The sequence below is a fragment of the Sminthopsis crassicaudata genome, chromosome 2 (assembly GCF_048593235.1).
Source record: "Sminthopsis crassicaudata isolate SCR6 chromosome 2, ASM4859323v1, whole genome shotgun sequence".
Classification (NCBI taxonomy): domain Eukaryota; kingdom Metazoa; phylum Chordata; class Mammalia; order Dasyuromorphia; family Dasyuridae; genus Sminthopsis; species Sminthopsis crassicaudata.
In genome coordinates, this window is record NC_133618.1 from 498,117,662 (window position 1) to 498,142,525 (window position 24,864).

At 45.1% G+C, this 24,864-nt stretch overlaps 1 protein-coding gene across 5 annotated transcripts; it reads left to right on the forward strand.

Moving 5' to 3' along the window:
• Positions 1 to 1,020: 1,020 nt before the first annotated feature.
• FPGS (folylpolyglutamate synthase) lies at positions 1,021 to 23,940 on the forward strand. 5 transcript variants are annotated; one of them, XM_074293723.1, is made up of 15 exons: positions 1,021 to 1,169; positions 10,829 to 10,957; positions 11,081 to 11,134; positions 11,225 to 11,289; positions 11,369 to 11,483; positions 11,776 to 11,853; positions 12,141 to 12,202; positions 12,414 to 12,516; positions 14,378 to 14,455; positions 15,260 to 15,407; positions 16,138 to 16,227; positions 20,481 to 20,631; positions 21,447 to 21,522; positions 22,052 to 22,118; positions 22,718 to 23,940. In XM_074293723.1, exons 1-15 carry the CDS (start codon positions 1,149 to 1,151, stop codon positions 23,134 to 23,136), a joined length of 1,656 nt encoding a protein of 551 aa, XP_074149824.1. In that variant the 5' UTR covers positions 1,021 to 1,148; the 3' UTR covers positions 23,137 to 23,940. The 5 variants fall into 5 exon arrangements, with proteins under 5 accessions (XP_074149824.1, XP_074149821.1, XP_074149825.1 ...); XM_074293720.1 differs by lacking the exon at positions 1,021 to 1,169 and adding an exon at positions 1,397 to 1,623; XM_074293724.1 differs by lacking the exon at positions 1,021 to 1,169 and adding an exon at positions 8,077 to 8,275.
• Positions 23,941 to 24,864: the final 924 nt, after the last annotated feature.

The following is a 24,864-nucleotide window of genomic DNA, read 5'->3' on the forward strand; positions in this document are numbered from 1 at the left end:
TATAGGATTTAACATATTTTAACATGTATAACATATTGGATTGCTTGCCATCTAGGGGAGGAGATGGGGGGAAGGAGGGAAAAGTTTGGAACACAAGGCTATATAAGAATGTTGAAAAATTATCTGTGCATATGTTTTGGAAACAAAAAGCTTTAATGAAACAAAAGGGGGGGGGGGAAAGAATTGAAACTACGGGATTTTAACCTGTTTTGTTCCATGGTGATAGTCTGGTGAAATCCAAAGATCCTTCCTCAGAATGATTAAAAATGTATAAAATAAAATACATATGATTACAATGGAAACCAATTATATGGAAAAAGTTACCAAAATATATTATTTTTAAGTTAATGGACCCCACTTAACTGTCAGATTTTTAAACCCAGGAATCTAAAACTAGGGTTAAGAATAAATCTAGATTAGAGACCAGAAGCCTTCCTTGCCACACCTGAGCCGTGAATTTTTGTGACAGGTTATCAAGGATGGGAATCTTTTTCCTTTGGTTATTTTATATTACTAATAATAGCCAACATTGTATAGGCGGTATGCTAAGCACTCTATAATTATTTCATTTGATCCTCAGACCATCCTGGAAAATAGGTGCTTTTATTATGCCCATTTTACAGATGAAGGAAACTGAGATGAACAAACTGTTAAGTGACTTGTTCAGGGTCACACAGCAAGTAAGTATCTCAAATCTGGACTTGAATTCCAGTCTTCTTGACTCCTCCAAGTCCAGCATTCTATCTACTCTATTAACTAAACTCAAAAGGAAAAAAAGATTTAAATGTAGTCTCTTAAAGTTACTTTTAAAAGGTTGTGAGATTGTTAATATGTTTCTTATGTAAATATAAACTATCAAGAGTGGAAACTGATTTTAAACTAAGTAATTTACTGAATGCTTTCTCTGTCCTTGTACAAGTCACCTTTGTGACCATAAATTTACTTTCAGAGCTCTTCCAATGGGGCCCTCTCTGGGTAATAGTGCCCAACCCCCATGCTTTGGACACTTGCCCAATTTCTTCACCCTAGGTGGATAATCACCTTCAGTCCCTTCCGCATTTGTCCTTTAACCCCTAGCTATTCCAGAAACCAGACAATGGGGGAAGAGAACAAGTTGAATTATTCCAGCCTCTGAGGACTGAAGAAGCATGAAAGAAGAAACGCAAGAGGTGAGACTGCATTGTAATAATTCTGGGCTGTTGGTAGTGGGGAAAAATCAAGTGGTGAAAAGTTTTGGGGAGTGGATGAGAGCCGGCTGCTTAAAAGTGTCAGGCAACATCTGAAATGTCTCTTAGAGCCTAGAGTTCGGAGTTCTCCCTAGTCTAACCTGCCTCGGAAAATCCCTCCGCTTCCAGCTTCCCTTAGCTTTAGTAACTTTGGGTATATCACATTGAGAAGGGGGTCGGCCTGTGCAGGGGAGGAGTCAGTTTTTAACCCAGGAGGTGACGGGAGGAGAATTTCCCTGTGGATTCATTTGGGCACAGCCACACGATGAGAAAACTCCCGAGGCTTTGGCCAGCATCTGGACTGGGCCTTGAAGGACTCACGGCATGGTTTACATTTTCTATGATTTGTCGGAGCATTTCTACTTCTCTTAGGTGGGATGAAAATGCTTCCTTTGAGGTATGTAAATTGAGCCCTCTACATTTGGATGTGAGCCCGAGGGACCCAGCTTCCTAGATCATAATAAGTGGTTAAAAGTCATAACAAGAGACCCTTTCAACCCACCACTGTCTGACAGCAGCATCCTAGTGTTAGTTGGGGATCCCAGTTCCTCTCTTTCCAAAGTTCTTCATAGAGAGTCGATGCCTCCCTACACTGATACTGAAGGTGGTAACATCCAGAAATTATAAATGTACAGTGAAGGGGGAGAACTGCAGTGACAAAGTAGCCTGAGAGGATCTTCTGGTGGGACCTCTTGGAATTAGTTAGGCTGAGTGGTTTATTGATAATCCTACCGGTTTATATATGTAGTGAAAATTCAGCACCTTGATTTCCTAAACAAAATCCAAATCACAGAAAACTTAAAACTAAAAATAATTTTAAAAGTACATTTGGCTTTAGAATGCAAAGGCATGCTAAGGCAACACAGGCACACCAAGCTCTGTCTCCAGGTCCTTTCTGGGTCCTACTGTCTTGCCAGCTGAGGGTGGAGGGGGACCCCCCCCAAAGGTTAGGCAAGCCAATCCACATGTCAGTAATGGCGACGTGACTACAGCCTGGATCTTAATAGAGGGAGTAAGATTCTTCTCCCCCAATCTCTGCATGGCGAAAAATCAAACCATCAGATTTTCTACTGTTTAGGTTGACCCTAAAATTCTGTGAATCCATCTTTGATGGGAGGGGTTATTATTTACATCTCAAGTGTTTAAGGTCATTTGCATTTCAGCCTGGTGGAGAGGTGAAGTCTTTGGCACCCTCTCTGGGTTTTAGTTTTATCCTATATAAAGGAGATTTAACTAGTTGACCTCTAAGGTTCTTTCCAACACCAAAGAATTTATATATATTTCTATGAAAATCAAAAGAAACTAAACAAAGGGATTTATGTTTGTGAATAGGGATCAGCCGAAGTTTATTGAGATGGGGGAGGGAGTTAATATGGTTAGGGCTGCCTTTGGAAGAACCTTTGGCTGTGGAATAAATGGGAATAGATGATTCTCTTCCTTTAGTTTGTAAGTTCCTGGTGTGGGCAGGAATCGTCTCTTGCCCTTTTTGAATCCCTAGTACTTAGCACAGTGCCTAGCACTTAGTAAGCACATAATACATGTTGATTGATGACTGGAGTATGAGAGCACTGAGACTGAGAGACCAATCAGAAAAGATTGTGGACGCTAGCACTGCCCTTTCAGAAAAAGTCCTCAATTTCCAAAAGTAAGTTTTAAGTGGTGAGCCCCATTAGTGCCTCTCATTAACCATCACAAGATCTTGCTGTTATAGTGTGCAGTGTTCAAGGAGCTTACATTCTTTTTTTTTTTCCAACCTCCTTTTTTTTTTTTTTTTTTTTTTTTTTTAGTGGGGCTTTTTATTTACTTTATTTATGGGTATTTATTTTTTATTTATTAATTTATGGGTAATTTTTCAACATTGACTCTTGTAAAACCTTTTGTTTCAAATCATCCCCTCCTTCCCCTCACCCCTCCTCTAGACCATTGGTAGTCCAGTACATGTTAAATATCTTAAAAAAAAAAACTGGGAAAGAACAAAATGCAAACAAAGAACAACAAAGAGTGAGAATGCCATGTTGTGTTCCACACTCTGTTCCCATGTTCTTCTCTCTAGGTGTAGATGGCTCTCTTCATCACTATACAATTGGAATTGATTTGAATCATCTCATTGTGGAAGAGAGCCATGAAGGAGCTTGGATTCTACTGAAGGAAAACAATTAGTTCATATATAAATATATTCATAATAATTATAATTTAATTATTATAATAATTTTACTTGTTTTTGTAAAATATTTCCTAATTATATTTTAATCTCGTCTGGGCATTTGGGAGGATTTGACATTTCTATTCTCCAGAGAACTTTTCTCTGGAGAATAAATATAAAATAATTTGAGAAAGGAGGGCACTAGCAGTTGATGATGTCAGGAAAGGATACACTTAGAAGTGTATCTTGTATAAAGATACAAGCTGTATCTTGAAGGAAGAGAAGTTCTATTAGTCAGGTAATGAGGAGGGATTGCATTCCAGACACTGAGGATGACCACTGCAAAAACCCGAAATGTGCAATAGTTTTCTGGGGTAGAAGATAGGAATCAATTTGGCTAAACTGAGGTTTTAAAGCTGTCTGCCTTGGAGAAGCTGCTGAGCAATATCTTCCAGAAGGAAATGAATTGACTCCGGACCTAGGGAAGTGGAGTTCAGCATGATGGGTAGAGACAGACATACTGGAGAACCATACCTTCTCTTGGAGGAATAAGTGGAAGATCATGATGGTAAGGCAGTGGAAATAAGGGGGCATGCTGACACAAGTGCCATCCAGAGGGCAGAGAGATAACATCAAGAGAGGGGAAAAAAAGTCCAAAAAGCTGAGAGGTATGTTTATTGGATTCTGTATATTGCATAAAGGTCACAGTAGACACTGACTACAACCATGAAATTAAAAAATATTCTCTTCTCCGAAGAAAAGCTGTGGCAAATCAGGATAGCATACTGGGTTTATCCTGGGGGAGGTGTGAAGTTCTGTGGAGTTCAAACCTAGCAGAGCTGCTGATGGAAAGACAGCTTTAGAGGCTTAAACTGAGTTTACATTTTTTTTCTAGAGGTAATAAGTCAGTGGAGTTTATTGAATAGGCAAATGGCATTAGTCAAGTCTGTGTTAGGGAAAATCACTTTGATAATAATGTGGAGGATGGATAAGAAGGTAGAGATCTGGAACCAATTTGGACTCTCGGTCAATAAGCATTTATTAAACAACTATTTGCCAGACACTGTTCTCAGCATCGGAGATACAAAGAGGCAAAAAACAGTCCCTATCGTCGAGGAATTCATAATCTAATGGAGGAGATAACAAGCAAACAAATATGTACAAATAAACTATATACAGAATAAATGAGAGAAAAAATTAACAAAAGGAAGGTACTAGGATTAAAGAGATATTGAGAAAGATTTTCTGAAGAACAGAAATATCAAATCCTCCCAAGTGCCAGAACAGACACAGGGTCTTGTCAGTCCAGTCTATCTTTCCCACCCCTCACCCCCCAGCATTACATCAGTTTTTTCCTCTCCAATTTTCCACACTGCTGCCAAGGTCATTTTCCTAAAATATATATTGGACCCTGCCATTTTCCTACTCAGAAACCTTCTGAAGTTCCCTATTGCCTCAAGGATGAGAGAGAGAGAAAGAGACCCATTTGGCCCACATTTACAGCCTTGCACAATAGCCTTCCAGCCCTTAATTCACTTTGTTTCCTTAAGGACTTTTAGCTCCACCCAAACTCGATTTCTCTTTGTGCCCTGAGGCATTTCACCTCCTACATTTTCATTAGCCATTCCCTGTTCTTGGGATATAAAGCTTCAACTATTCTCAGAAGCTTTTAAATTCCTTCTAGGCTCAGCTCTGGCTGCTCCTTCTCTGTAAAACCTTTCTTAATCCCTCCAACTGTTTTAGGGTTCTCTACTTGTCTACCTATCTGAACAGGCCTCTAACCTGTGGATGGGTGGAGCTTAATTGAGCTAAGCTAGAGGTAGGAGAAGCTTAATTTCAAAGCAAGCAAGGACACATGCCAGAGCCCCTCTCCTAGTGAGGGGACCTGTGATTAGTGTAGTCAGATCTCAATATTTAAGCCAATGACTGGGCGGTGAGTTGTAGCCCTGATAGTGAGGGGACCAACAATTATAGAACAAGTTTGATTCATAATAGGGCTTCATGACCAGAATATGGATACAAACAGGTGCTTGATTGAGTTCAGAGAACTCTGCGGCTGGTCAAAGCAATAAAATAGGTTATGTGATTTGCTACAGAGTAAGTGCAAAGGATTGTTGTTATACCAGGCTTAGGACACAACTTGCTTGTTGGGCCTTAGCTCTGGAAAGCAGAGTGCCTCCTAATGTTTTGACACGATCGTTTTACCTTTCATTTATTTATATGTATTGCCCTTTTGTGACCCTTCCCTCTACAGAATGTAGACACTTTTATTTTTGAATCCTCAGCCCTTAAAACTGGGTATTAACCTTTTCTGTGTGTGTCATGGATCCTTTTCCACAATCTGGTGAACAATATGGGCCTCTTCTGAGAATAATGTGATTTTTAAAAAAATTCATAATTGAATAAAATGCTGAATTGAAGTTAGAGGTTTATGAAAATAATAGATGTAATTCTTTTCTGTTCAAATTCACAGACCTGAAATCTATGTATCCTAAGTTAAGAATCCCTGCATAATACACAGCAGGAACTTAATGTTTGTGGAATTCATTTTAACTAAAATAGTTCTTCCCAGACTAGGGCTTTCAATTGGGAGCAAGCAGGTCTCCTCACAACATCAGTGTCCTGTGGATTGCAATATGTTTACAACTCCTATGAATCAGCAACAGGATTTAATGAGACAGGCAGCTTGGGAATTGGTACGCTGCCCATTCAGAGAGCCTCTGAAAGCTGGCTTCACATTTCCCTGGGAATGTCACCAGGAGATGACAACAGAGGCCTAGAGGAGAGGGGTTTTGTTCTTAGGAAGGAGCAGTGTTATCAAACCCAAATAGGAAAGTGGGGTGAGATAGTCCAAGCAATAAAATTCATGACAGTCAAGATGTTTGTAATTTTTAGAGTGTTTATTACTGGTTGGGATGGACCTCTTGGTAGAGTTCCATCCCAAACAGAAATAGAGACAGCCTTATAAAGCATTCTAGTTCAGCCTCAAGGTTACATTTGACATTAAACATTGACTCGATTTCCCTCTTACAAAGAGAAATAGGGGGCTTACAGGATGTAAGGAGAATACACAATGACAGATGTTGCCATAGATTACCTGGATAGGTCTGACATTGTTCGACAAGCATCCTATAAAACGAATACTTCTCAGAGCTTGATTGAGCAAGCACTTTCCCTTAATCTAGTTGAGCAAACATTTTTCTGCAAGCCCAAGGCTCCTTGACCCAAGACTGGGAAAGGGGAAGGGAGGCCAATCTTTTGTCCATTTCAGGGGGTAGGCACTTAAGAATCAATATTATCTATGTTTCATTGTATTTTTATTTTGTTAAATGCTTCCCAAATATACTTAATGTTGGTCAGGCCACACTGGGGAATGTTGACATATCTGTCTCTCTGTATATTGGACTAAAAATCAGGTCTTCAGGATTTTAGTCCTGACTCTGCCACTAGTCAGTTGTTTGACCTTCAATAGGACATTTAACCTGTGGACTTGTTTTCCTATCCATAAAACAAACAAATTGAACTAGATGATCTCTAAAATCCCTTCCCACTCCCCTTTTACCTGAAAAAATCCTTAACTTTACCCCTTTTAAACTTTAAAACCCTAGACATTTGTAACTTCTCTGCAGTGAGAAAGGCTGAGGTGGGAGGGGGAGTTAAAATATTAGCCTTCTCTGGCTGCTTTTCTCTTCATTCTGTAATAATTATTACAATAGTACACAAAGCATTTTCTTCACCACAACCTAGTCGAATAGGTGGGCAAGTACCATTATTCCTGTTTTTACAGATGAGAAAATTAGTTTTGAGACAGCATGAAGTGAAACCTGGGTCTTCTGGGCCTTACTCTGCTTACACCTCCCGCCCAGGAGCTCCGTATTCCGGTGTGAGAGTCAAGTGCAGTCCTCTCACCGGTGCCTTCCTAGGCAGGTTCCTAGGTTGGGAAGCTGTTCCTCAAATCTCATTCGCATTCTTCCAGTAGAAGTTGAAGGCTTACATTCCTTAGATGTCTATCCTTGATATACTCTGAAACTTAACCTTTAACTTAACCACCTTCTCGCCCCTATGAATATTTGCTTCTTAAACCGACATTTAAAAAAAATCTAATGTCGGGTGGGCACTGTGCCAGGTAAGCCTTGGGTACAAAGGTGGAAATGCAAAATAAATACATACTGATTTTAGGTAAAGGGAAGCATTAGTAACCGAGGGGGTGATTGAGGCAGATAGATCTCTTGGACCGAGTTTGAAAGGAATTTTAAAGAGATGGACGTTGTGTAAATGGCCCTCATTCGCAGGATTTTGAGCAGAAAAACACCCTAGAGATCTAGTTCAAGCCCCTCATTTCACAAGGGGGAGAAACTAAAGTCTGCAATAATGAAGTCTAAGGTCATCAATAAGAAAGCGGGAAAAGTTGGGCAGCCTAACCTTTCTCCCCCTCCCCTTCCTGAAAATCAGGCCTTGATATTTAAACCTTGTTCCTTTAAATGAGGTTAATGCTTGGTGAAACCCGGGGTAGAACAAAGAAAGGCACAGTAAAAGTAGGCCCTGTTTCCTTGGGGTTTTCCACCTTTAACGTTCCCCTGGTTGGCACCGGGTGCAATTAGAACTAGCCTCATTGTTCGGAACTGGGGGGCGGATCGTTCCTTGGGGTCACACGTCACTTCGAAGTCCACAAGTTGAGGATCAATTGTTCTCAGTCTGGTGCTTTCTGCCTTAAAAAAGGCCGGGCTGCCGGCAGGCAGGACTGATCACTCCGTCCCCACAGTGACCGTAAGGGATGAGGAGGTCACGGTGGGGAGGAGCCCAGGAAGATGAGACCAGAAGTGAGCCGGCCGGGCAGTGCCCCGCTGGGTTCTACAAGGGGGGCAGAGGGGCCGGCTGCAGGGAGCCCGGCAGGGAAAGAATGGAGGTAAGCAGCAGCCTGCCTGGTCCCTCTGCCTCGCGGAACGCCGGCTCTTCCATCACTCACAGTAACTTAACAGAAGTCATTCGGGAGCGCAGACGTGCCGCTAGGGGGACTGCGAGCACCACTAGAGGGGGTGAGGGGCTCAGGAATCGAAGTGACTTGCTCTGAATTTTGTTGGAAATCAGCGCTCACTGGGTGTGCCAGTCGCCGTGCTAAGCGCTGGGAAACCGGTACCAACAATAACACATAATTCCTTGCTTCCACAGCTTCCCACGCTGTCTCAGAGATAGGCTTTGGGCGAGACCAGGGCCGGGCCTCTGTCCCCCTAGACCACCATTCTCTTGGCTCCAAGCTCCAGATCAGCACCGTGGGCCCGGAGGAGCTGCTCTCCTTGGTGGGCGGTGTGGACAGCCCGGCAGTGCCCCCGCGGAAGGGGAGGTCAAGGGTTTCTGTGGGGCAGGGAGTTTTGAGCTACAGCCGGGTTCTCAAAGGCGCTGCGAGGCCTCTTTCCCGGTAGCGACATAAGGGAGCTTCGGTCTCATTCGGAGCAGGACCAGGAAAAAGTTGGGAGCTTTAAGAAAATGGCATCACTGGTTTTTCGCACCGCCTCCCGGGCCCCCAAATCCCGTTAGCTTCCGCCCCGAACAAAGATGGCGCTCGGAGGGCCCTTCCTCTCATTGGTGGAAAAGAGGCCTCCAGGTCGCGGATTGGGGGCATTGCAGGCAAATTGTCGTAGGGGCAGGGTCGGCCCCACGTGGGGTCAGGGGCGGGACCGGGGAGGGAGGGGGGTGACGAGCTATAGCGGCCGGGAGCCTCGGTCCTGGCTTCCTTGGCGGGATGTCTTGGGCTCGCTGCCGAGCGCTGCACGCGGCGCTGCGGCTCGCGGCGGGGCCTCCGCTCCGGAGCGGGCCGGCGAGGCGGGGGCTGAGTGCACGACCGGTGCCGCAGGAGCCCGGGATGGAGTACCAGGTACCGGGCCGGGCGGACACGTGGGCAGCGGCGCGGAGGCCGCGCAGTATCCTCCGCTCCCAGATACCGGCGCTGCTGGAGCCGGGGGGAGGGGCTGTGGAATTGGAATCAATGGGTTCTAGTCTAGGCGCCTTGGGGTTTGATGGGATGGGTGGGGGGCGTTCAGGATGTTGGGGATTCGGCGGGGCTGGGGCTCCCAGGTTTGGGGGGGATCAGGGGTTCGGAGGATGCAGGAGTTCTGGGAAACTCAGGAGCCCAGGCTTTGGAGTGAGGGAGGGACCGACAGACCCCATGGGCACCATGGGGGTGTCGAGGAGGAACTTTGCCAACTTCTCTGGGGGTTGTCGCCTTTGTCTCTGCTCCTTCCGGCTTGGTTGCCAGGGGTAACAGGGTGCCCAGGCCCCAACTTGGCACCCCTTGGCATGGTCAAGGATCATGTGACTTCACAGGGCAGAACACCCGGTCCCCGCCAGAGGGGAAACTCCGCTTGCAACTTGCCGGGCCTGGTGACTGGCAGCAGCAGAGTCCTGTGAATGCCCCAGAGACACTGGATCTTGGGGGGGGGGAGGGGGAGAGAGGTATAAACTGCCGTCCCAGAGTCAGCACCTTTTCTGTACAGACCGGGAGTTTATGGCTCCGCCCACCTTCTTGTACCTCTCCCGCCTCGGGTGGGTTAGACTAATCTCCTTCCTCTGGAGAAAGAGCCTCACTTTCGGGTGAAACCTTTAATGGCTCTTCCTTCCGCTCAGGTGGACTAGCTCTTAACCTGCTCCTGTGGGGGCTACTTTTGACAGCTGGAGTGCCAGGAGTAATAGCGGGCAGGCTCCTGTCCAGCACTTCTTCCAGCCACTGGGTGACTCCTGAGCCCCCATTTCCTTATTTGTAGAATAAAGATCCCATCTAATATCACCTCTCGCTTTTCTGAGAACCCCAGGCATCCTGCCCTGAGTCCAGTACAGTGGGACGGGCCATCGGTTGGTACTGTGGGGTAAGCGAGAACGCGGAGCCCTCAGTGCGCAGGCTCGTTCCCGGCTGGATGGGGCGAGTGCAGAGAGTGGCAGAGAAGATGTGTGGTGACTCAGAAGCCTCTGCCGGGGCTGGAGGGAGCACGTGTAACTGGACTGATTTGTCCCTTTTCTTGCTGAGCTTCTCTTGCATGTGGCGCAAGATTGCAGAATGCACAGGCTTATCCTCTCACCTATCTGGGACCCTGCTGGGTGGAAGAAAGTATTAAACTGTGGGAGTGGTGGTTAGTGCAGAGATCTGTATGGGAGATCTTAGATAAGTCAGGAAGGGCGGCTTGCATTTGGGGCTCAAATCCTCCTCTGATGTTTACTGTCTTTGGGACATTGGGCAAGGCTTTTTTAACCTCTGACCTCAGTGTCCCCATCTGTATAGTGAAGGGGTAGAAATAGGTGCCCTCTAAAACCAGTTAGCTCCAAATCTATGATTCTGTGATTCCCAACGAGCTCAAGTTTGCTCATCTGTAAAAGGAGGTGATTGCAGAGGGAGGTGATCTCTAAGTTGTGGACGTTTCTTCCTCTGATATCCATTGTCTGACTGATTCTGACCATCTGTGGTCCTTAGGATGCTGTGCGGACCCTCAATACCCTTCAGACCAATGCTAGCTTCCTAGAGCAGATCAAGCGAGAACGGGGAAACCCACAGGTGCAGCTAGAAGCCATGAGGGATTATTTGGTCCGCAGTGGGCTGCAGGTAAGTAGAGATAAGAGCCTTCTCCTGCCCCATCAGCATCCCATAAGTGTCATCAGTAACCTGGAACCAGAGCGCTGGCAGGGCTCCCTCCTGCTGAGCCAGGTATCTTTCTGTCTGTTTCAGATAGAGGACTTAGATCGACTGAAGATCATCCATGTGACTGGGACCAAAGGGAAGGTGAGGTTAGGGAGCTGTGGGGTTTTATGTTATGGTTAGGACCCAGGCTTGGGAGTGTCTGAGCCCTCATCCTTCTCTCTGTCTCTTCAGGGCTCCACTTGTGCCTTCACAGAACGTATTCTCCGTGGCTATGGCCTGAAAACTGGATTCTACAGGTATGGGGATTCAAGGAGGAGGAGACCCAAGGTTCTTGGTGGTGGAGAGTGCCTCACAAAGGTCCCTCTGTCCCCTTAGCTCTCCTCATCTGGTGCAGGTCCGGGAGCGAATCCGTATTAACGGTGAACCCATCAGCCCAGAGCTCTTTACCAAATACTTCTGGCGGCTCTACCATCGGCTGGAGGAAACTAAGGTAGGGGAGACTTAGAGCTGGATTGGAGGGGGAGCTTGGTCCCTGACCTTCTCTGGTTCTCAGCCTCAGTGTGCACCCAAAGCCTCAGATCAAGGGTCAAGAAGGAGTAAGGTTGGGCCCTGGAATTTTATTCTTAAGGGATTCTGAAACCATTATCACCCAAATCCCTCATTTGTAGATAGGAAATCAAGAAGTTATGGTTGCAAGTTAGTGGCAGAAATGGGATTAGAAACCAGATCTCTCTTCTCCTGTTTTTTTCTCCCCTCTTCTGATTCTGTCTCTCTGCCCTCAGGATGACACTTGTGTCAGCATGCCCCCTTATTTCCGCTTCCTTACCATCATGGCCTTCCACGTGTTCCTCCAAGAGAAGGTATGGTTCTCCAGAATGTCTGTCTCTACCTGTCATCCCAAACTCCACCTCCTTAGGCCCAGAGCCTAATCACCCCGTTCTGTAATGTCCTGGGCAAAATTGCCCAGCAGCCTCTTCAAGGTTGGGAGCCTCAGGACCATAGTGTGCCATGGTCTGTGTCTGCTCCCGAGTGTCAGCCAGGGTGGGAGTCGGAAGAGAGGGGACCTGTTCTTGGCCATTTGAGCAGGAGTACATGTATTAGGCAGAGACCCACTCCAGGACTGACTGATGTTTTGGCTGCTTTTCAGGTGGACCTAGCAGTGGTGGAGGTTGGCATTGGTGGTGCTTATGACTGTACCAATATTATCAGGTGAGAAGCCCCTGGTTCTAACTCCAGATAATGGAGTGAGGATGGAGGGATAGAGATCCCCAGTCTCTGATTGTCCACAGCAAGAAGAGAGGGAAGGATTAATGAAGGAGATGGGTAGGCAGAAGCACCTTCCCCAGACCTCGTGAGAGTTCCAGAGAGGAATGTGGGGCCAACATTGACCTTTCTCACTTATTCCTGACCCTTTTCCCAGGAAGCCAGTGGTCTGTGGGATATCCTCTCTGGGAATAGACCACACCAACATCCTGGGTGACACTATTGAGAAGATTGCATGGCAGAAAGCAGGCATCTTTAAGGTAATATGTCCTGTTGGAAACGAAAAGATTAAAAACCAACTCTGACCTCACATTTCTATGGCACTTTACCCTCCATACTCCCAAGGTAGTCTTGTTCCTGTTTCCAGCTGAGAAAACTGAGGCACAGAGAAAGGAATGGACTTTCCGATGGTCACAGGGCTAATAAATGTCCATACTGGGATTCCATCTCAGGAATTGAGAGTTAATGTCAATTTTCACTTTGTTTTTCCACTGAGTTGACAGTCTGGGACAAGGAAAATTGGGCTTTTCCTGGTTTTGAGGAGGGAACCACTAAGTGCCTCCAGTCCCCTCAGGAACCTTATGATAAAAAATAGATATACTGTACATGTACAAGAGCATTGCACATTTAGGTAGCAAGAAAATTGAAGCTTGGTGGGCCAGTGAATGGAGTCCTGGGTCTGGAGCTAGGAAAACTCAGTTCAAATCCAACCTCTGGTACTCACCAGGTATATCACCTCAAATAAATCACTTAACCTCTGCCTCAGTTTCCTCACCTATAAAGTGAAATAATAGTATCTACCTCTTAGGGTTTTTGTGAGCATCAAATGAGATAATAATTGTAAAGTGCCTAGCACAGTGCTTGGCACATATTATATAGGTGCCATCTAAATTCTAGCTGTTGCTGTTAATTGACTGGATAGTAGGAAACTTAGGTTGTAATCCTTTAACTCTGCTGCTGGCAGTTCACTTATCTCTAGCTGTGTCACTGTACTAGATCTCAATACTTCGTATTGTTCAAAGTAGCTAGGTCTTTTCATAATTATCATCCTTATAAAATTGCTGTTAACTGTATACAACATTTTCCTGGTTCTGCTCTCTTCACTTTGCATCAGTTTTCATCATATTTTATAGCACAATAGCATTCCACTACAATTATATACCATTACTTATTCAGTCATTCTCCAGTTGATGGACACCTTTCAGTTGCTAGTTCTTTACCACCATAAAAAAGAGCTTCTATTTTTGCACATATAAATTCTTTTCCTTTTTCTTTGATCTCTTTGAGATATGGATTTAGTAGTGGTATTACTAGGACAGAAGCATTTTCTAGCTTTTTGGGCATAATTCCAAATTATTCTCCCAGTGACAGAAAGCTGCATAGTTTAGATAAGCTATAGCTTTGCCCTTAAGAAGCTTGTCTAGTTTAGGGGAATAAGGCATAAAAACTAATTACTATGCAATATAATATATTATAGCAAGCATTTATTAAGATCTTGCTATGTGGCAAGCACTGGGAATTCAAAGACAAAAATGAAATAGATCTTGTCCTCCAGGAGCTTCTCTCTGTTGGGAGAGATGCCTCACTGATAACTTGAAGGATAGAGAGTCCCATATGTATGAAATAGATACATGGTGAATACAAGATAATTTTGGATCAGGAAAGGCTTCATATGAAGGTTGTCATTTGAGCTGATAAGTGTGTTAGATCATGAGCCAATTATTGTGTGAAGTCTGAGGAGAAGATTGGTGTAAAGGAGATGGATTAGATCTGGATAGGTTGACAAGTGAAAGAGAAAGAGGACATTGCCTTCATAGACATGGTGTGAACAAAAGCATATTCCAGATTCAAGAGAGCCTATGTTGCCTATTGAGAAACAGAACAGATAGGTTTGTCCCTGATGTTAGAATTCACAGGTAGTAGAAATAGGAGATAAAAGTAGAAAAGTAGGCTGGGAAAATAGACATTTAACTTTGACTATCTACAAAGGGAAAATGCTTAACTGGATGTTACAATAGGTCCTGAGAGGCCTGGGCTATGGGAAGCTAAACAGGGTTAAAGAGAGGACTTTGGGATTAGTCCCATCTCCTTCCTTCCCCCCACAATCCTCTTTTTCTGTAGCCTGGAGTTCCAGCCTTTACTGTGTCCCAGCCAGACTCCCCCCTGGAGGTCCTGAAGGACCAAGCCCGACAGTTGCTGGTGAGTAACTGCCTTTGGATTTTGGTACCTTCCTGGGCGATATGTACCATCCAGAGCACGTCTTCCTTGCTCTGCATTGTCTAAGGTTGGGTTTGACGATCCATTGGGGGAGATATAAGCCATCCACCTATCCATCCTCTTCCAAGCCCTAACTGACCTTAACCTGCCATCTTGATCTGTTGTCAATAAATGGCTCTAAGCCATGTCCCTGGAAGCAGTGTGGGCTGACCCAGGAGACTGGTATGGTCGGCCTGCTTCTGCTACTGTCCAACAGTATGATTTTGAGGACTTTGTTTCATCTCTATTAGCTCCAGGTCTTTTATTGGTAGAATAAGGATGATGATACTTGACCTGCCTAAAGTCAGGAGCCTGGAGCAGGTGACTTCTGGAAGACTCTTTCAGTTCTGAGAGCCAGAATTAAGTACAAGACTCTCACAAGGCAGCATATGGGAAATGTCAACTTTTACTGACCTCCAGAGTCTCTTAGAGCAGGCTGATAGTCATGGGGAGCCTTAGTGCTGGAAGAGAACTGCAATCATCTAGTCTTAGCCCTTCATTTTACAAAGGAAGAACTGGAGTCCTAGTCAATGGCTGGATCAGGGTTCCAAAGGCCTCCCAGGACAGAGCTGGAAAACACATCAGTGTCTTTCCAGAGAGCAAGCGGGATTGGAAGGTGGAGCTGGAGGAGCTGGCTAGGGTTTGTCAAGGGGAGAGGAAGCAGGAGGGCACTTTGAATTCCCATCTCACTGATAACTTGGAGGACAGAGAGCCCTGTTAAAGCCTTTGCTTGCCTTTGCCCTGCAGTGTCCACTGTACCTGTGCCCCTCCTTGGAGGCCTTCGAAGAAGAAGCACAGCCACTTCAGTTGGGGTTGGCAGGTGATCACCAGCGGAGCAATGCTGCTCTGGCCCTGCAGCTGGCCCGGTGCTGGCTCCAACAACAGGGCCACAAGGGTAAGGCACCGTCCTGAAACGGCTTCCTGGAATACTGCTCCTTTCTCCACTGGGTCTGGTCACCTTCTGGATTCAATTCAATACATGTTCACTACATTTAGCACCTGCTTTGTTTAGATTTGTGAATACCTTATTGAGGTGCCAGGGTATCAATCGGCTGGAGAGAGAATAGCTTTTAACCTATCCAGAGTTTGGAGGAATCCTCAGAGTTCAGCCCTGAGCAAAAATTTTCTCTACAGCGTTAGTGGTTACCCAGATGCAGCCTAAAAACAGTTCTGCCCCAGTCACCCTTGGAGAAATTGAGGAGGAGGAGGAGGAGGAGAGAGGATGGAAATGGGAGGAGTAGTTGGGCAGATAATTTGTCTAGGGTTGTTGAAGGAAGATGACATTGTCTCTGTCTAGCTTTGTAACTGTTGCTTTCTTCAATTACCAAGTAGAGTGTAAACTCTTAATTCACTTGATTTAAAGAGAAGTGTTTCCTGTCCCTACCAGGCCAGAAATGCTGGGGAATCTGGATACCTCAGGGTCTGGGGGGAGGAGAAGGGGCGGGATTGATGGGCCTTATGGAAAGGGCCTTTATCCCTGTGAATCTCTGGGGGTGGAAGTCTAGGAGAGAATGAGGAAAGCTGTCAGGGAGTCACCTATATGTGTTGCATATCTCATCCCTAATGCTGGAGGAGGAGACAGGCAATAGGCATAGAGTTTTCACGATGCTGGTTTTTCTCTTCAGGTATTGGGGAGCTGAAGGCAACCAGGCTGACCTCCCAGAGATCTCTGCCCTTGGCTCCTGTGTTCCATCCCACCCTGCCTATGAAGCAGGGTAAGTCCCAGAATGCGAAGGTCCGGGCTAGCTCCTCTGAAAGGCTCAGAATAAGTCCTTGTCAGGATAAGCAAAAGTCCTTGCCCCACATTGGGCGCCAATATGTAAAGATTTGTTGTCTCCAGAGACTGCCCATTGCTCTCTGGGAGGAGATTTTCTGTCGCAATTCAATCTCTCGGCTGCCAACTCTGACCTAGAGTAGAGACTTTTCCTCCAGAGAGCCGCCCCAACTCTGGCCCAGACAAGACTCTCTCCTTGCTCAATGGTGTCTTCTTTTATCCTCCCAGAGAATGGGCGTGGGATAATGCAAGGGCTTCTGGGAAAAATTACTTCAACCAATGAACTTGCTCCTCTTAAGCATCCAGAACTAGAGAATTGTTAAGTACCGACTTAGCACTTAGTAAGAATTTAGCATTTCATTATCTCATTAGCACTTAGTAAGAACCTAACACCAGAATACCTCCTGTAACTGGGGAGGGGGCTCTGCTGTCCTGGAGGAATCCCATTGAATGTCTGAGAGATCTTTCACATCCAGTCCTCATTCTGCCTCTCTATCCTCCTTACACATCCCGTTCTTCAGAGACTGTTCCAGGCACACTTGTCGGTCATATGAATAGCACACACTGCAGGAGTGCCATTTTTAAAGCTTGTCAAATATTGTTATCTCCAATTTGCAGATAAGGACACTGAGATTAAAAGACTTGTTTAGAGTCCCAACCATGATTTGAACTCATTTTGCCTTTTTTTTTTTTTTTTTTGAGGCTGGGGTTAAGTGACTTGCCCAGGGTCACACAGCTAGGAAGTATTAAGTGTCTGAGACCAAATTTGAACTAGGGTCCTCCTGAATTCAAGGCTGGTGCTCTGTCCACTGTGCCACCTAGCTGCCCCCGATTTGAACTCATTTTGAACTCAGTTCTAGCAACCCTAAAGGAAGGAGGGATTTAATAAGCCTCTGCTATGTATGCTAAGCACTTTTTACAAGGCAATTGCCATTATTCTTCCCCATTTGAACAGATGAGGAAACTAAGGCAGGCAGAGTTTGACTTCCCTGGGATCCCACAACTAGCAAGTGATTAGACCGTGGGTCTTCCAGATGGCAGATGCAGCATCGAACTGGCCTCCTTTAAGGTTTCATCCTCCCTCCCACCTCCCTCTCTGGACTCTCCCCGGCTTCTCTGACCCTGCTCAGGTGCCACCTTTTCTGGGGGCCCTTTCCTGCTGCTAGTGCTTTCTCAGCCTAGGTTACCTTGAGTCTATGTATGTGTTTTGTAAATTCCTCTGTGTAAATGTTGTTTTCCCCCATTGGAATGTAAATTCCTCAGGGCAAAGACTGATTTTGCTGTCTTTGTCCCTGGTGCTTAGTACAATGTTTGCCTCATAGAAGATGCATAATAAATATTTGTCAATTACCCCTCTCCATAATAGTCCTGTGCTCAGGTGAACAGTTTTGGACTCTAAACTGTTGGTAACCATCCAATTTTCTCCCTGGCATTCCATCTATTCCCACTTGTGAGTTGGCTGCTTTTAATCTCCTTTCCACTTTCACCCCTATGCTAAGGTAGGTTGTTTCATCTAGAAAGTCCTTCTCCATTCCCTCTATTTTTCTAATTTCTGTTCAGCCTTTTAAAACTCAGCTCAAAGCCCCGAAATCTTCCCTGACTTTTCTTCACTTTGTGATCTCCATGTACCCTCTGATTTTTCACTTAACTATATTCTTAGTACCATATCCTTTGGCCCTTCATGGTTCTGTAGACTTGTCTTGCTTGTGAGGTTTGGCTTCACAGCTAAACAGAAAAGGCCTTGAGGAGGAAAAGCAATGTCATAGGATCGTAGATTTTGATGTCTCATTGCATGTTTTTTGCCAAAAAATTTTTTTATCCACAAAACAATCAAATTCTAGTAAAACCATAAACTATTTAGTTTGCTAAAATGACAATAAAACTAATGATCTTTTTGTCTTTTTACCTTTCAGCTTTTGTTCTTTGCCCATCGTGATTTTGTTGCTATTTTCCCTTTAATAATCACAGTCATTGAATGTTTTCTGTTTCTACTTTCATCCTTCACGTCTTTTCACATAAATCTTAGCACATTTTCCCTGTTTTCTTCATATTTATTATTTCTGATGGAACAGTAATATTGCATTGATGTATGACCAAATAGTTCAGCCATTCTCCAATTGTTGGAAGCTATTTTCTGTTTATTTGCAATGACCAAAAAAGCCATTAGAAATAATTTTTTGTGCAGAGATCTTTTTCTTCCCCTTAACAACAGCATCCTTAGGGCACAGTCCTGATAGTAGGGTACTTATGTTAAGGGTACTCCTTATCAGTTTGGTGATTGGCCTTGCATTGCTAGATTATCATCCCCAAAGATCCAGCCAATTCACAGATTTGCCAACTGTGTAAGACTGGCTACTTCCCCATAGTACTATGTGGAATTATATCATTTTGACCATTTTTGTCAAGTTAATGGGGCACAAGAGGTATAATTTACCTTAAGATACAAGGGATGCCAAGATAATGAAGTCCAGCTCCTGTACTCAAGGACCTTCCTTTCGGATGGGGGGGGCAGGGGAGTCTGCATGTGTAGCATATGCATTTTGAAGAGGGTCAAGTCGGGACTCATAAAAGTTAGCACATGTGAATTGAGACTTGAAGGCAATTAAAGATTTTAAGAGGTAAAGAGGTAGAAAGGGAAGGAGTGCCTTCCAGCGGTGGGAGATAGCTTGTGGAAAGGCATTCAGGTGGGAGATGAAATGTTGAGGTCAGGAAACAGTAGATAAGCCAGCTTGATTTTGAAAGAAAAGTTACAGGAAGCAAAGACTAATGGGAAATAATGTAGGCCAGAGCTAGACTGTGAAAGATTTTTTAAATGTCCAGGATTTAAATAAATCCTAGCATTGTTCAGCCAAAATATTTATAAAAATCTGCCTTTCTTAGATTATTAGAAAGTTTGAACAGTTTGAGTGATATAAAAATTTGTGTTCTTTGAGAATGTCTGCCTTTGCATAACTTTTGCTTGCAAATGTATATATATTTTTTAAAAGTTTGTGCCAAGTCCTCATAAATTTACTACAATATTTTCCCCAGGACTTAAAAGATATATTTGATTTGTTCTTTCCATAGTCCTTTCCCAATCCCCCCCCACCCAGAACTCTTTCTTTATGCTAAAGAAACACAGCAACAATGACATTCAGCACTCATGTCCATACCCACCTCTTAAAAAGCAGGAAGTATAATTCATTATTTGTCTTCTAAGATTAAATTTAGTCTGTATTTAATTTGAGATCAGCTACTTTTTCAGGGTAATTTTCAATTACATTAAAGCCTTCTCTACGGAATAATCTCTGTACTTTCTATATTCTATCAGTTTTTATGTCTTCTCATGATTCTCAGAATTCCCTGTATTCATTGTTTCTTACATTGCACAATAGTCTATTGCATTTATATGCCACAACTTGCTCTTTTATTTTTGGATATACTTCTTATGGCTCAGTGTATTTTATATTCTCCTTGTTGCTATTAAAATGATGATCCTAGTGAGGAACAGTAGCTGCCAGATGGACATCCATCTGCCCTTAGATGGAGTCATCTCAGGTCCTGGAGAGCCAATGTTCAGTATGACATGTTCATAAATTCACCCGATTAAGTTCTGGGCAGTTTCTTCATACCACCCTGTCTCACTTACTGATAATGGGACTAGAGTAGCAGTTGATTAATTTTTTTCACTTGTATCTGACCTATGAATCAGTGCCAGTCACCTGTATTTTTCAGCCAACTTTTTAGATGGTTCAAGGCTTATCCAGAAGACTAATTTGCAGTTCTGAAAGTTACTTGGTGAATATAGAGTTTTAAGTAAAGAGATCTATATTTTTATGAGAGATTTCCACCAAACTGTGTTCCTATAGAGGCCTAAAGTACTCACCTTTTCTATGCTATTTCTATTCTATACTATACTAATTTAGTGTTATTTGTCAGAGGAATTCGGTTCTAATTCTTATTCTGCTACTTACTATATGGACAAATCATTTAACCTAACCTTGCATGTAAAATAAGTATCTCCAAGGTCCTTTCCAGTGCTAAATCTTTGCTCAATGGCACTTATGAAGAACTATGAATGTTAGGGGTTCCTAGGATGGAGAGAGTATTTCTACCCTGAGGTGGGTGAGAGTAGGAGGCAATGGAATCATGACTGCCTTCATGGAACAGATTACATGCAATAATTGAACTCCCTGACTCACTACTTTGTTCCAGGGCTTCGGCACACAGAATGGCTAGGCCGGACGCAGGTATTGAGACGAGGAGCCCTCACATGGTACTTGGATGGAGCACACACCACTAGCAGTATCCAGGCTGGGATAAGGTGGTTCCACCAGGCAGTACTTAACCAGGAGAAGCCTATCAAGTGAGTTTCTTTATCAGGGTGTGAGAATAAGCATCATGTTTTTTTAGGAAAGATGGGAAAATTATGTTGTCTTGGCTTCTTTTTAGGTTTGTTCACTTTTCTTTTAGATCAGCTATCCAGTTCTTATACATATCTATAGCTAACATTTATAGGGCACTTACTATGTGCCAGACACTATGGTAAGCACTTTGCAATTCTTAGCTCCAGCAACCCTGAAAGGTAGGGGCTGTAATTATTTTCATTTTATAGCTGAGGAAACTGAAGCAAACATGTTAAATAACTTGACCAGGGTCACAGGAATAGTAAATGTGAGGTCAGATTTGAACTCAGGGCTTCCTGACTCTAGGATTAGCTCTTTCTCCATAGTACCACCTAGCTGCTCCATGGTGTGAGATTCTGAACCCAGTGGCCAGTGGTAAGATGTGAGTCACTAGGTGATCATCCTAGGAATTGGGAAGCAGTTTCCTTTTCCTTCCATACCTGGAAGTCCAGTATATTTTATTTCTTATAATCCTCTTCTTTCAAGGTACAGCTTAAGTGCTACATCCTACATGGAACCCTCTGTGACCCCAGCAATTGAAATTCTCTCTCCTCCTTTCATACTCTCCCACTCCTCTTCTCCATCAGTCTGTCTTTTTGCCTTTCTGTCCTCCTTTCCCCTCTCCTCAGATGTTCCCAGAAAGTACTTTTTCTGACTTTACTAGCCACTAGTCTGTTAGAGCAGGGAGAACCTTTTTTTCATCTGACTACCACAGAAAACATGGCAGGGGCTTTAATGAATGTTTGTGACGCCGAATTGGATTTCTCCTCCACAGTGGCCCCGAGGTTCGGGTTTTGCTCTTCAATGCCACTGGAGAACGGGACATAGCAGCGCTACTCAAACTGCTGCAGGTAAGCTGGCCTCTGCAGGGTTTATCAGGGATATTGCTGGAAGCCCCTGCTGATTAGGACTGTGCGTTTCTCTCAGTGACCACTAGGTGGGGCACTTTCCTCAGAGGGGAGCCTGGTCTTCACTCAGAAGAACATCAGCACTGTAAAATGACCAGGAGGGTTTTCCCCTTTCATTTATTTCTCACATGTCCTAATTGGAGAAACTGAGGCTTCCTCCTCCTCCCTCCACCTCTTCTCTCTCCTCTTCTCCCCTCTTCCCCCTTCCTCCTTCCCCCTTTCCCTTCCTCTTCTTTCCTCCTTCCCCTCCCCTCTTCTTCCCTCTCCTTCTCCTCCTCATTCTTTTTCTTCTTCTCCCCTCCTCTTCCTTCTCCTCCTTCCCTTCCTTCTTCTTTCCCTACTGAACTTGCCCAAAGTCACACAGTTAGTCTCCAATTCCTAAACTGTAGTCTCAACATGGGTGGGGGGCTCCAGGAGTGGGAGTCACTATTCTTCTGCCTGATACAACTCTTTCTTCCTGTGAATCTTTCAGCCATGCCAGTTTGATTATGCTGTCTTCTGTCCTAATCTGACTGAAGTGTCTTCTGTAGGGAATGCAGGTGAGAGAACTGAGGCGGGGTGAGGGTGCCTGTCCTATAAGAATCCTCTAAGGGAAATAGTCATTCACCCTCAACATTCCCCTTTCCATACAAATCCCGTCTACCCCCTGGAGGTGCCCTGTTCTGTGTTGGATTTGCAATCAGTACTTCACCAACAGCAATGATGGGAGAGAAAAATGTTTTTCTCATCCCCTATGTGCTCTCCCCTTTCATTAGGCCTCATCCCTAACTCCATTCTGGCAGGGGTATCTCAAAAAGGGGCTTTTCCCTTTTTCATTAACAGTCAAGGGTGTGAGAAAAACAGGAAGGGCCTTGAGAGATCATCCAATTCTACTTATCTCATGCTACATGTGGGAAAACTGAAATCCAATGGTTTATCCAAGGTCACAGCCAGTTTAGTGCCAGAGCTGGGATTAGAATCCAACTCTTGATCCCTAGTCTGGGGCTTTTTCTGATGTACTGTGCTGCCTCAGTTGAACTTGGATGACTTTTCCCCGTGATCCTCGGTCTTCTCCCCATCTGTTCCTCCTAGTTGTGGTGCTTATAAGGTCTCATCCTACTGTTCTGTCTCCCTCTCTTCTGACTCCTCCACCTCCTAGACCAGCAGAACTTTACAGTCACCCTGGACCACATGCTGACACGGTGTCTAGAAAACCAGAAACAGTGGAACCAGCTGGCAGAGGGGAAGGCAGGACAGGATCCCTGGTTGGCCCAGGCACCAGAACCCAGCACTGGACCCCTGCACGGGCCTCTTCTCCTGGCCCCCCCAGCTCCTCGGCCTCTCAACACCAACTCCCTTGTCTTCAGCTGCATTTCCCATGCCCTGCAATGGATCAGCCAGGGCCGGGACCCCCACTTTTGGCCCTCTAGTCCTCCACGGGGGCTTCACTCCCACCCTGTGGCCAGTAGTGGGGCTGTCCTCCTCAAGGAAGCCTCCTCCATCCAGGTGCTGGTCACTGGCAGTCTTCACCTGGTGGGTGGGGTCTTAAAACTCCTCGATCCCACCCTGTCCCAGTAATGGGGCTGGAGCTTATTCCTAGAGGGGAACAGTTCCCTCTGCCTGTGGCCTTTTCATTCCTATTCTCTTCCCCATTTTTCCCAAACTCCTCCACATCCGACAGGTGCCTTTTTCCTTCTGCTTTTGAACTTTCCATGGCATCCTGCTTTGAGGAAGGGGAGGTGTGGAGTGGGGAGGTGAGGGTAGGGATGAGAAGGACCCTCCCCTTAGAAGGGAGCTGTGTGCCCTGGGCCCCTCTCCTGGGAGGCCAGGTCAGGTGGCCAGGCTGTTTGAGCCAGGCCAGGCTCAGATGGCCACAGCTCATCTCACCGGATTAAGACTGAGCAGGATTCCTGGGTTTTAGGCCCTACACATCCTTCTGACTAACAAGCTGTGCCGACCTGTGCGAGTCCCTTGAGGCAACTCACTCTGTGCCTCAGTTATCCTATCACTGGAAAGTAGGAGGGTAAACCCCTCCAACTGCTGCTGTTACCACCCTCCTCTCCTCAGTCCCTAGCACTGCCCTAGAGGGCAACCAGACTCTGACACCCCAGCCCCCGCCTGGGTGTCCTCGGGAGCCCGGAAGCTGTGGAGCCGGAGGCCTTCCTGGCCTGGGCCCAGTGCATTGTGTGAGCAGGCTGGCTGGAGGCCCAGGGCCCTGCTGCTTGATAGATTTCCTCCTCCCTGAGGGTTCTGGGAAGGTGGTGAGCCCTGACCCTGGGTGGGGTTTGGCCCTAAGAAGGGGGCGGAGCAGACTCATGGAGTGCAAGATGATAATGAGTTAAAAGCTTTTTTTTTTTTTATTAAAAATCTTTTTCCAAGAGACTTATGCCTCAGACTCCCCTGATGGCCCAAACAAGAAGGTTGAGATCTAAGAAATGTAGTTTAGGGAGCCCTATGTTCCCTTTGGACTTGACCACTCAGAACCTCGGTTTCCCCTGTGGAAAATGCTAAAGCTGGATTACATGATTCAGTCTCTTCCAGTTCCTGGGTTCTGTGACCCATCCCCTCTCCCACATCCTTTTATCCCCAAAGCTAATCTTCCTTTCTGATCCAAGAGCCCAGTCCAGTTTTTATCAGATGTGCTCCAGAATCTTAAGGGTTCTGGGCAAAGGATCTAAATGGGTCTTGACATCCTTGTAAAGAAATGCTCTTAGAAGTCTTGGAGTGATTAAATTCACTTTTCCTACCCTTAAATCTGGCTGAGAAGGAACTCTTGATGTTGGAGGAGGTATTGAGAAGAGCTGGGTTCAAATCCTCAGGCACTTAATAATAGCTTAGCTTAGTGACCTCAGTTTCCTCAATTATAAAAGGGGGGTCGTGATAGCTCTTCTCCCCAAGATTTGTTGTGAGGATCAAATGGAAGACTTTGCCAATTTCTCTGCAAACCATAAAGCGCCTGCTAATTTATGCTAATTTCAATTAAGTGGAATGAGATGGTTCAAATCCTGGCTCTGAGTGGCTAGTCCTTAGTTTTGTTAGTCATAGGTGCTGATCTGCTTCCCTAATTACCTTTAAAGTGTGATTATACATCACGTGTGTATGCATGCAGGTAGAAGCTGCTATCTTCCAGCTTGGCAGCAGCTAGAACAAGGGATGGGGGCCTTAGGATTTAGGGATCCCATCCGTTGGGCCCAGGCCACACCAGGAAGCTCATTTTCTTGCATCCCAATTCCCTGTGGCCTTGTGGCCAAGAGGAGGACAACAAGGACTCGTTCATGGTCATTTTCTTTGCTGGCATATATGCAA

Bases quoted from the DNA above. Each gene is read 5' to 3' on its own strand.
- FPGS (XM_074293720.1), top strand. From the start codon at position 1,492: ATGAGAAAACTCCCGAGGCTTTGGCCAGCATCTGGACTGGGCCTTGAA. The intron at 11,290-11,368 runs GTATGGGGATTC...CTGTCCCCTTAG, and splicing joins CTGAAAACTGGATTCTACAG to CTCTCCTCATCTGGTGCAGG. The intron at 11,484-11,775 runs GTAGGGGAGACT...CTCTGCCCTCAG, and splicing joins ATCGGCTGGAGGAAACTAAG to GATGACACTTGTGTCAGCAT.